The sequence below is a fragment of the Solea senegalensis genome, linkage group LG14, assembly GCF_019176455.1.
Source record: "Solea senegalensis isolate Sse05_10M linkage group LG14, IFAPA_SoseM_1, whole genome shotgun sequence".
Lineage (NCBI taxonomy): Eukaryota > Metazoa > Chordata > Actinopteri > Pleuronectiformes > Soleidae > Solea > Solea senegalensis.
This window is the reverse complement of record NC_058034.1, coordinates 4,446,361-4,458,490: the sequence shown is the minus strand read 5'-3', so window position 1 is coordinate 4,458,490 and position 12,130 is coordinate 4,446,361. Positions and strand designations below refer to the sequence as shown.

Here is a 12,130-nt window from a genome sequence, read left to right as displayed (position 1 = left end):
AAATGTGTGCACACAGTGGTGTGCTGACCATTCATTTGTGTCAGAAAGTGTGCCTGTGTCCAGGGATTGAGCTCATTGGCCGATTACAACCAAATAAATGACCATTGATATTTTAGAAAAATGTAGAATTAGTGTGCAGCAGTGAAATCAGCATATATTCAAACACCACTTTCCACTTATTTTCCAGACGTTACTAATGTTCAGGACATGCTACTATATATTTTACTAGAGATTTATTTTAAATAAATTATATTACTTTTACAGCTGTGCTGAATTATTTATTGAAATATGGATAGATATTACGGTTTGAGAGAGTGCTAGGGCATAATGATAACAACAATAATAAAAATAATAATAATAATTATAAAACAGAAAAAACAAGTTAAATTCAAATAGTCATGCATTTCAGGTAGAGGAGCTACGAGCACACGATGCAGAGCGTGGTCTGAAGGTCGCGCAGGTCCTGGAGGGCTTCATCAACAGGAAGGTGGTCAAACAGACAGTGATGACTGTGGTGTATGGGGTCACGCGGTATGGAGGACGCCTTCAGATAGAAAAAAGACTGAAGGAGATTGATGAGTTCCCTAAGGTATGGTGGATAAGGGGCTTCCCTCACACTATGGATCGTTTTATTTTTAGATTCAGAGCAGTGTGATATGACTCCTCCATGTAGGGCTCTCATTTCATTTTACTCTCAAGCTATATATTTTTTGCACACACACACATTGAGCCCAGGTTGACTCCACTGAGGTGTATCCTCCTTTCATAGTATTGCCCCATTGTCCTCTGAATTAGTATGAAGGCTTTTTGTCTTTGCACCCAAATTAGTTGATTGTAAATTTGGCTGTAATATTGCTTCACCAAACAGTAAAAGACAAACAGTAGCTTGGATTTGCACAATTAAAATCTCCATCAAAACGTGCCACCTACAAGCAGGCTTAAACCCCAGCCTCTGCCGGTGAGTCTGACTAGTCCCATCTCACTGTCTCCAAGTGAGCTGTGAGCAAGAGCAGAATGTCAAGTTTATGCACATATTATATTAATGCAGTGAAATGAAATATTTCATGGTTGAATCAGAGAGGCCATGCTTGTAATGCACCAATAGGTATAACATTTGATATCACTGACTACGCGGCTGGATCTATTTTTAGTTCAAAACCATCAATCTTTGTGATTTGGTCAACTGATGGGCACACCCGTTCTGTCAAATGACTCTGTGGCAGGAAAATGGAAGCATTTAATCTTCTTACAGCAGTGTAGTGCTTATTATCTGTCAAATAGCTGTATAGTTCCTTGCAATAACCTCGTTGTCTGTGTAGATGGAATCAGCATGATTCTACTGTGAGTGTCTCAAAGCCAGAAGATTGTGCTAAATGACTTCTGCATAATGTCTCTAATTGTTTAAACAGGGAATTAGGTGGAAGTGTAATTGGGACTGATTACAGGGGATGGATGAGCGGGATGAAGCAGCTCCACTAAAGTGGAGATTATATCTCTGTAATAATACAAGGAATGTCCTTTTTTTGTTGTGTGCTGTAGCTTTCATAATTTACTAATAATATCACAAAGTAACAAATTATGTTGCTTCAAAAATTAAAAAAGATGATGTGGAGACATAAGTTTAATTATGTGTTGTTTTTTCCAGGATCATGTTTGGGATGCGTCACAGTACCTGGTACGAATGGTGTTCGGTGCCTTAAAAGAGATGTTTACGGGGACCAGAGAGATCCAGGTGGGTTAATCACAGCCATGGAAAAGCAATTACACTCTGCAAGCTTACATAACTAACTTTCTCATCATGTCCATGACAATATAGTATATTGGCACAAATTTCAGGAATAGCTCCTCAGTAATTTCTTAATACCTTTGGTATGAAGTATGATCATAATTGGTTTCAAACTAAGTGGAAAATGGAAGCTGTGTAAATGAATTTACTCTACTTGATAAACTTTTTTTTTATTTAGATTGTATTGCTCCGTTCAGGAACCCAACACACAGCTCTTCTGTGACTACAATTCTTCACTACTGACCTAGTACTGCAATATAGGATGTTATTTTATTTTTATTAATGACTAGTTTACTTCACTATTACCCCAGCAACGGCACCCACTCATTACAGAGCCTCTATTAATAAAATGTAGGTCTAACACCTGAGATTGTACATTATCTCCACAGGCAGAGAGGAGTCTGGTGAGATAATAGAACCACCACCCACTGCTGGAGTGTTTGTGTATATATGTCCTTTGGGGAACGTGTGGGGACGACCCAGTCTCGGATGAAAAATTCCCATCCAGTCATGCCTCAGTGCGAGTGTGTTTTTGTGTGTAAAAGCACCTGATCTTTTTAAGTAGGTCACATCCTCTTCTATTTCACAGGGTTGAGTTGCAGGAGACAGGAGAAGTAGCAGATGAGTTGCGGATGCAGTCATCCCTGATGTCCACTCCTATATTTTCTATACATTTTCCCTTCACTGAGTCACTACTGCTCTTTATTCCCTACACGGGAGTCTCTGTTCACACCTTACCCCCCACCTCTGTCTGCCTTTTATCAGTCTGTTGATAAATCCGTCAATCTCTCTGGCAGATCTCTCACTCCTGCTTCTTTGCTTTCATGCTATCTCCATTTTATTGTGTCTGCGTATATATGGAGGGAGTTGATGATGAATGAAGCAGCTTTGGGCCAGACTGCTACCACGAGTTGATAGCATGTATTTATCTTTCCTACAGCTCAATATAAATGTGTGTATGTGGGAGGAGGCACATGTGGGACATTAATAGGGCTTCCATTCCTGGAGACAAACTGTTCCAGATATGTAAACAGCACTGTTGCTCCGGCAGTTTTTAAAATAAGCAACTTCTCACCTGTTCCTCAGCAGGATTTCAACAGTAGTTTGGAGCTTTTTAAAGGAGAGCAGCAGCAGCAAATCTAAATGCATGAATCAATGATTTATGCTGTGGAGAAGTTTGTTCAAAAAGTACTTAAGCGTCTATATTTATAGCCAGATTTATTAAATCCTAAGAGAGTAAGACTAAGAAAAGGTTCATCCTTCCATGATCCACATTGCTTATCATTTGAGTGTCATGCACATGACACTAATTGAGAGGTCAACATACAGAGGCAATTCACATCCACGGGCAATTAAGAGTAGGCAAGGGATGATTTTAAAGGTTTATGTCACCATTGAAGATGATAGATGATGAATGAATGAATGAATAATAAGTCATGAGGAAAGATGCAGCTCCCATAGACATGTTAAGAAATGGATCATAAGCACTGTACGCTGGACAGGATTTTCAAGGCACAAGATGATTTTCTTCATTCACAACTAGCATGTTAATATAAATTCACCACGATTATCTTATTGTAAGTGCTTTTAATCCTGATAAGTGATAATATTGTTTATTGTCTCATCACTAAGTTAGAGTCTCTAATTAATTTCACCCATGGAGGAAGATGGATTGCACAGAAAAAAAAGGCACATAGACTCGCGGAGAGCCTCCTTCACACTTCATATTTCATATTGAAGAGTAACCCCTCGTTGCGGTGTGTGCTGTCAGTTTACTTCTGCTGCCAATCTTCTGTTTGCAGGATTGGCTGACGGAGAGTGCCAGACTCATCTCCAAGTCGGGCCACACTGTGGAGTGGGTGACACCGCTTGGTTTACCCATCATTCAGCCCTACCATCGTGCACGCACCCAAGTGGTAAGTCTTACTCTAAGACTCTCGAAAGTGAAAATATAATAAAATGTGGATGAAAGGGTTTCAAGCTAAAGTACTGGTGTTATACGAAGACTGTATATATAGGATGGATATAGTCTTCTTGGTTCATCCTGAAGCCAATTAGGGAATAAAAAATACTTAATAGCCACTCAGGGGGGAAGTCCAGTGTTTTCAAAAAAGAACTCTGTTTGAATGAAGGAAAGTTTATGTGAAATGAGCCTACTTCTCACTTGATTTATAATATCAGTAAACAGAGTGTATGTGGGAGGAGGTACATGTGGGATTTAGGGTCATTTTTCAACAGCACATGACGTTAGTTTTGTTCTTGTTTTTTTTTTTGTTTTTTTCATCATCCTAACAAAACGAACTGAAAAATAGACAATTAAATATGGCACATGTGGACATCAGTGTGATTTGTAGCTGGTATTGTCCAGAGAGTGTGGCCAATTAAAGGCCCATCTAAATTTCTCTATAGCTTCAGAAATTAACTATCTGACCTTTCTGATATACTCACTTATATCTCGACCTGTTTATCCTCCTCCTCATCCTCCTCCTCTATTTGTCTCAGTTTTCATATTCTCAAAACTCTTGCAACTGACCTTTTCATTAAATATAGTCTATCCACTTTCTGACTTGGCTAATTTCTCCAAAACAAACAGTCCTCATTAATCTCTGTCTTGACATACTGTCCATTGATAGAAACTGCTGTGTGTGTAGAAACTGCTGCCTATGGCTTCTATATGACATTTGATCCATAATCTCCACCAGGCAGTGAGGAGACTTGGATCATCTCTTTCAATCTCATCGTAATTTTCATCCATTGTAAATTTGATGGAATTTTTGTTGAACCTGGTCATAATTCAGCTGGTCAGCTGTGAGCCGACAGGAGGCTGAGTATTTACACACTGGGATATTATATTATATATATGAAATATCCCAGCTGGGTTTTCCAGGTCTTGATAGGTTCCATGTACTGAATGTGTGTGTCACTGCATCGTGTTTGCTGTGAGGGGCCTAACTTAAATATAGCTGAACAACATCCACTGGAGCTCATCATATTGGAGATCCTGACAGCTGAAGCTCATTAACCAACTAAAAGAAGGAGTATGTATCGCCTTTGATGCCAAGTGCAGGTAGACATTGAGTTCATAGACTGACCCAATCCGCTCTGTTACTATGACATCAAGCAGAAGGTTATCTTGGAGGGGACTTACACCTGAAAAACAGATGCAAGGGACTGACAGGAGCAATGTTGACAGATGGTGAGTCCCCTGTGGGTGCAGTGCTCTCTGTGGATATAGGAAGGCACATTCCCTTAATTTGATCACTTTCTTTTAATAGATAAATGATGACTTCAAGGGAGAAAGATGTTTTAAGTTACTACTCATAGATAACTTTCTCTTCTAGCCGTTGCAATAGTTCTCTGATCCAGTTACGTCACTCAGCAACATAAATGAAAACTAACTTGCAGAAAGGTCACCTTTTCTCTCTATAGCTGGATTAAATTCAATCTCCTGGTCTCCTCTCTTAAATCCAAGGCCACAGTGTTTCTGAGGGTTGTTAGAGTGGAGAGAAAGTAGTTACAGTAGCGTGACATAATCAAACAGGAGTGTGTTTGAGTGCTCCTCTGGATTTTGGTTGTTTGGTGGTTTCAGTGTGCACCCAGATTGGCATACTCGGGATGGCTCAGTACCACTATATTGTGTTAGATACTGATACTGATATCACAACCTTGAGAATCTTCCAGTACTGATATCAATCCAATGCAGTCTTTTTACAGAATTACACTGTGTCTGTGTTGGTGGTGCGTGTCCTCGCTATAGCCTGTGCTTAGTGACCCATTTATAGATCAAATTTGTTTGGACATTTTTCTTTTACTGATATCTGATACATTGATTTCGACCACAATCAGATCGATACCAATGCTGATTATTGGATCAGCTCATCTCTGGGGACTTGTGAAATGGGGCATTTGTCATAGTTGATGTGAGGTGAGGAAATTCGAATAGGATGGAGTAGCTGAATGGAGTATGACCATACATAAGGGAGGATGCCTAACAGGATTAGGTGATACTAATCAGATCAGAGGTCACCCAAGCTCTCATGCCTTGTTTATTTTTCATCTCCCCCCCCCCACCAAGCAAGGTTACAGTGAAAAGCTCACTCAGCGGATGGTGACCCATGGGAGTCATCAGCTGGATTTGGATTTGAGTGGATTTGCAAAAGCTTGTGATCTAATGTCCTCTATGTGGAAAGAATCAGTATACTAAGTTACTTTGGGTTATAACGGTACTGCAAGTGCAGTAGCTGCTTGTGGTTTATGGCAATACAACAATATAGAATGACACTGTAATTAATTAATATCTATGTAATCTATGTCATACCTCTTAAATAACAATCATGTTATTTAAGATAATTATTATTGAGACAAAACATGTTCGCTTTGCTTTTTTTCTGTTGTCATTTTGAATTTTCTTTATCATTGTTTTGTGTTACTATATTTATATACATTTTGCATGTCTTCTTAGTTTTTCAATCCCCTTAGCATCTAATTGCAATGTTTTGTGTCTCTCCATTTTAATTAATTGAATGGGGCATTACTACATGACACCATCAAAATGGTAACTTATCCGCATTCTATTGCAAGGATGAGAACTGTTACGTATGAGATCTTTTTTTCTTTTTTTTTAATTATATGATGTATGATAGAACAATCAAAAGGTCATAGTACATAAAGTCTGTACTATGCACCTGCTTTTATTTTGAATTCTTGGAAAGTAGCTTTTTAAATGTCTACTTGATGCCCTCCATGACCTCTTTTTTCTTTTGAACATAGGCAAGCCCTTCACAGTGGCAAAATGATGTTAAGTTCATCTTGCAAAATCCTGCGGCATTTTTGAGTTGAAATAATAAATGCTGACTGAATTATAAGGACATGCCTGAGAGGCAGAAAAGAAAAGTTAGCCAGAAAAGGAGAGCTGATAAAGGTCGGTGGAACGGTGGCGAGACTCGGTGGTGTGAGGGAGTCTGAGTCTGCAGCTGTCTTCAACTGCCCTCAGGGGGAAAGAGTGAGGTAAAGAACCAGGTGACCTGAAACAGCAGAGAGCGATACCGTGTGTGACTTGCAGCTCAGTGCTGCTTCCCCTTGACAAAATGAGACATGCTTTATTAACCACAATTTGAAAAATGGGGATTTCCCTCTTGGCAGTGGGGCTTGAATGTGGTTACTGATGGCTCTTGTATCCATGGCCATCTGCAAACTCTCAGGTGACTCGCACCGCAGGAGTCTATTCCCCACAGGTCTCATTCATCATAGCCTCAAGGTTTCAGTCAAGTCTTGTACACAGATCATGCACATATTTATTATAATGAACAGGAGTGCAGCATTTGGCAGTGACCCCATTTACAGTGTGGCAGTCCATTACTCACATCAAAGGTAACCTCCATTTTTTCCCCTCACCACTTTTCATCTCCATCAAAACGATCCATCAGGACCCAAATCTGGGATGTATAGAGTGGAGTGATGGACAGATCTTCACACACGTCCCCTTAGAGGAATGATGGATGAGATAGCAGCCGTAGCAGAAACTAATAGGGTTTCACCACCACTATGCCTCTATTTAAAACCATCTCTTGATAATTGTGTGATTCTGTCATTCATCACACAGCGACCTTCAGGCAATCCACTAGACATGACCAGACCCAGTAGCTTCCATCTATGTGAACTCTTGTCACTTTAATCCCTTTCCATCAAGACCTTCTTATGTATAATATCAGAGTTTGAATTTCACAACAGGAATCTATTACAGAAAAGAAAGTACATTTATCCAACCCTAATATTAATATAGCACAGCTTTATTATTATTATAATTAGTCACTGTAAAGTAGATACAAAGGTGTAGAAAAAGGTGATCATTAAATTGCACTATATATATATATTTTTAATTATAGTTTTTGCAGTGTGGCTCTTGGGATAGAAGTGAGACAAATGGATGCTTTTTTTTGCTTTTGAACTCCCCACTCAGAATGTTTTTAAACTGCTCCATAGACTATGAATAATTTAACAACTATGATGGTTTTACTGATACATGACAAGGATAATGATAATAATAATGAACAAATGGGGGAATAGTCAAGAGTTACCAATGGATTTGCATTTGAATGAGTTTGTGTGTCCTCCCTGTTGATTTCACAGAGAAGTAAGAAAGATCAAATAAAGTGTGCACATAAGCACTGAACGTTTGATTATTGAAGGCTATTGAATTGTCAGAATGGCAGTGGTCATGCTGTCGCTTTTTGGTTTGTGTTTTGTAATAAAATCCCTTTAAATCTATGTAATTGATAAAAAAAAAACAAGCAGCAAAATCCAAATTTTGTGTGATTCCATTAATAATTTGTCAAGAAACAAATTATTTTCATCCATATGTTTCTAAACGGTAATTCTGTCTGATAGCCACAATAAAAGCCCATTCATTATTCAGAGTACAGACAGATCTGTGACAAAGCCGCTCTTCATCAGTGGAACAAAGAAAATGTGTTCAGACATAGTAACAGACTTAAAGTCATAGATAAGTTGGTGTACGCGGAACACAAAAGCAAACTGTGCTCACTTTGCATGGAGTTGGCTGCCTTCTGCCAGTCATATCGCTTTCCTGATAGTGGCCTGTCGCTCCCACCCAGGCATGGTTCCAAGGGTCAGTGAAAGTGTGACCTGTTGCAGATGCCTTGGCACAGCTCACTGCAGTTTTGGTGATTATAGTGTTAACTCTTCTCCACATTAAGAACAACTGTCAGTTGTAGCTGAGGTGTTGAGTGTTTTTTTTTTTTAAACTAAAAGTGGTGAAGAAAACCTCGCAGATCACAGTGAGGCATTCCTCCACTACCCTGCCATAACATGAGGTGTGCTGAAGTCGTGAGGACATTTTCTTTAACTTCTCTTGCCCGTTCCCTAGTCATGTTTCTAGATAATGTCCAAGTGTGTCCATGTGAGATCACAGTAGGAAACAGCAAAGCTCTGGATAATTCATAGCATCCTGCCTCCCGCTCTGCTGTTGTGAATGCATCTGACCCAGATAATCTCCCACTGCTTTTTTTAATAAGTGAATGGCGAATTCCGCAAAATGTCTTCACTCAATCTTCCAGAGTTATTGTCTGAAAGCGGCTTTAGGCATGTGGGTCTTTTGTAAGTTATTCTATATTTAGAATCAGCTGAGATTGTGGAGAAGATGAGGTAATATTTTCATTTAACTAAATCAAATCATAAATCACTATGATTACCGCCTAACTCTTGTTAGCTGTAGGTTTGTGGCATACTCCAGCTATTTAATCAATAACCTTTCCCTGCATGGCTTTTGCTTTCCATATCTATTCTGTCACCATAAGTTAATTCTCCACCCGTGTGTGGTTAGATGTACTCTTATAATGCGATGTTACAACATTTTAAGATTGATATCGGCTGTGACGCATCACTGTTTGGGGTTTTGATTACATTTACTTGCTTTCAGGGTGAGGTAACCCGTAAAGATTCACTTTTTTCCAGGGGACAATAACATCTGCCACTTTTCCGGGGAATTCCCATCACATGGCACATTTGACCATGACCAGGTTTAGCCTAGTTTAGCCTCTTACTGCTACACTGTACCTCCTACGTCTATCAGTGCCTTTATGGGTTGCTGGACATTCCCTAAAGAATGCCATCACATTTGGTTGAAAAGCCAGTAATTAAATTTTTTACAGTAATATACATTTAAAAATGCACTTGAAAGTAGAAGTTCTTGGACCGCTGTCACAGCTCTCAGACTCTGTGGAGCTTGTGTTGAGCTCCAGTGACACCTGGCTCCCTGTGGCCACTGACCTAAATAAGCATCTGCCAAGTGTAATGTGGATTAATAGAAAAAAAATCTTGGTTTTATCAAACATGTTTTTTTATATAGTTATTTTTGTTTTTCATTCTCGCGAGTGATCATGAAATAAAATTGGTGTGAACTTAATTAATTTCATTCATGGCCATAAATCTACAAAAACCTTACAATCTGTAGATTTACGATGATATTATAACTACCACTATCAGCCTGATGGAAGTGATATTATTAACCCTGTCTTTACCGTGTCTCTGTTTTTCCTGTGCAGATAAAGAGCACCATGCAATGTATCAACCTCCAGATCAACTACGACGCCAAAGAGTAAGTTGTCCTGTAGCCAACTTCTGTTCCCATCTGTTCCTTTGCTCTCATTCCACCACAGACCCCCAAGAATTGCACTCTTACTAATTAATTCTCTCATGGTAATCACTGACATTTTAGGCCAGAAATGTCACCATTTAGTCAAATTTGACTGACCTGGAACAAGGTCACAGAGCGGCTGCTAATAGGAAATTGTGTTTACAGCAGTGGGTCTTTAATGTTGTTATTAAGCAAGCAAAGCTTATGTATCAGTCACCTTTTGATTTTGATTTCAAAGTGGTAACATAGAAAAGAGTATGACAAAACAAAACAGGGAGTATGAAATGGGAGCAAATATAAGACATGGCATAAGGAAAAATAAACTGTTGTGTAATGCACACATCAAAATCATTTCATTCATACCACATGGAATTATTTGCTAGTGTATCTGTCCATCACTAACCAATCTGCCTAGTTATTACAACAAGCTGGCATACACACAGAAATGATAGCCATAGAAAGACGCAGCGAAATGACAGAAAGCGATAGACAACATCCTCACAGAATGGCTGACTCGTGGCTGTTTTACCTGTGGATGAAATGCAATATATAATCCCTACCGTAATAATACAGTTGTATAATATAGTACCTAATATTGATAATAATAAATCGGCACATGAATCTGTTTTATTTATTAGACCCCCTTTCATAAAAAACAGAAAACATAACTATATTAGAAATCTTCAAAAACTTGTTTATTATTATTTATTTGGCAAATAATAAACTTTTTATACCTACATTTGAGCCGGCTCACTGGGCTTTTTCTCTGAGAAGTCAAACGTTAATCAAGCATTATATTCAAAACTATTATACACAGATTTCTTTGATTAGGAATGTAAGTAGATAACTATAATTGTACTTCTTTATCAAGAAATAAGCATTAAAAACAGCCTTTCGGTTAAATAGCTCCTACATACAACATAACAAATTGCTTTATTAATGATAATTAATAATGCTGTTAATTTGGGGCAGCTGTGGCTTTGGGTGGTGGTCTAATAAATGTGTTAAGCACTATATGTGTAGTGTAATTATGTGTGTTTATAGCTCTTTGATTAGTTTTTTAGTCCGTGATCAGCTTAAAGAACTAAATGTGCATTTGTTTCACTGCAGTGCAGCTGCGCATCACAAATGACAAAGGACTTAAGTGTCAATAGGTTCATATGGGGCGATTGATATTTAAAATGTAAATGGGGTCAACACACTACATGTTGAATTATTAATGTTCTTCACCTGAATGACAGTAGGGGAGAGGGTGAGGGAAGAATGTGCACGATCACTGGAGACACAGATGGCGAAGACTGACAGACTGACACCTCAGTTTGGCGTCTACACAGTATTCCACAGACCCAGCGGTGTGAATGCGTCAGAAGAGGGTGAAGGGATGAAGGAATGGAGGAAATTGGGAGTAATTAGGCAGGAGTGGAATTGCAGGGTGACACTCGGAAAGGCTGCCGTGTCTGAAATGTGAAGTCTACGGCGACATTTGAAGCTAAACTTGATGCAATCTTCACGGCAGATTTCCTTTGGCTTTTCCTTCCAAAGAGAGACGCACAAATGGGAGCACCCACGTTTTCCCTCACTGTAATTAAAGATCCTTAAAAAAAACAGACCTGTGACAACCTTCAGCTGTATTATCCAGGTGTCTAACTGCAGGGTGGAAAATAAACACACACACACATATGTGTATTTATACATATATACCCTATATATATATATATAAATACACACGGTTCAAGTTTGCGTTGTTTATATAAAGTGAACTCATCCTGCTCTGTAGCTCCACAGGGAAAACAGTGCCACTTCAGAGAGCTGTGGTTGCTAACCCTTAGAGTACTGACTGTGCACCTTTCTAGTCAGTCAGGCCCATGTGGATTTCAAGGTGACATATTTGTTTTGTGTGCAAAAGGAGATGTAAGACAAAGAAGGAGAAAGAGAAAGACACTCTCTACGCATTATTGTTTTTTTTGCCTTAAACAGCAAAACTCAAAGCACATTTAAAAACATTTTCACACCAACATCTCTCCGCTCTGTTTGCATTTCCATTAGAAGAGCGTTCTGGTCTGTGGCAGCCCAGAGGATTTGAATGGCATAGGCTCAGTGTAATGGGAATATGGTGATGCAAATTGGCAGGAGTTTTTCTTTTTCTTTTTCTTTTTTTACTGCCTCCTCCTCCATCATCAGTAGCAGCG

At 39.0% G+C, this 12,130-nt stretch overlaps 1 protein-coding gene across 1 annotated transcript in view; it reads left to right on the top strand.

The window, feature by feature from the left end:
- polrmt (polymerase (RNA) mitochondrial (DNA directed)) overlaps nucleotides 1-12,130 on the top strand; it is a 37,719-nt gene that overhangs the window by 17,274 nt on the left and 8,315 nt on the right. The window contains exons 13-16 of the mRNA XM_044044769.1: nucleotides 410-589; nucleotides 1,646-1,732; nucleotides 3,589-3,702; nucleotides 9,850-9,902. Of these exons, the coding sequence (XP_043900704.1) occupies nucleotides 410-589; nucleotides 1,646-1,732; nucleotides 3,589-3,702; nucleotides 9,850-9,902 (434 nt within the window). The remainder of the gene's footprint in view (nucleotides 1-409; nucleotides 590-1,645; nucleotides 1,733-3,588; nucleotides 3,703-9,849; nucleotides 9,903-12,130) is intronic.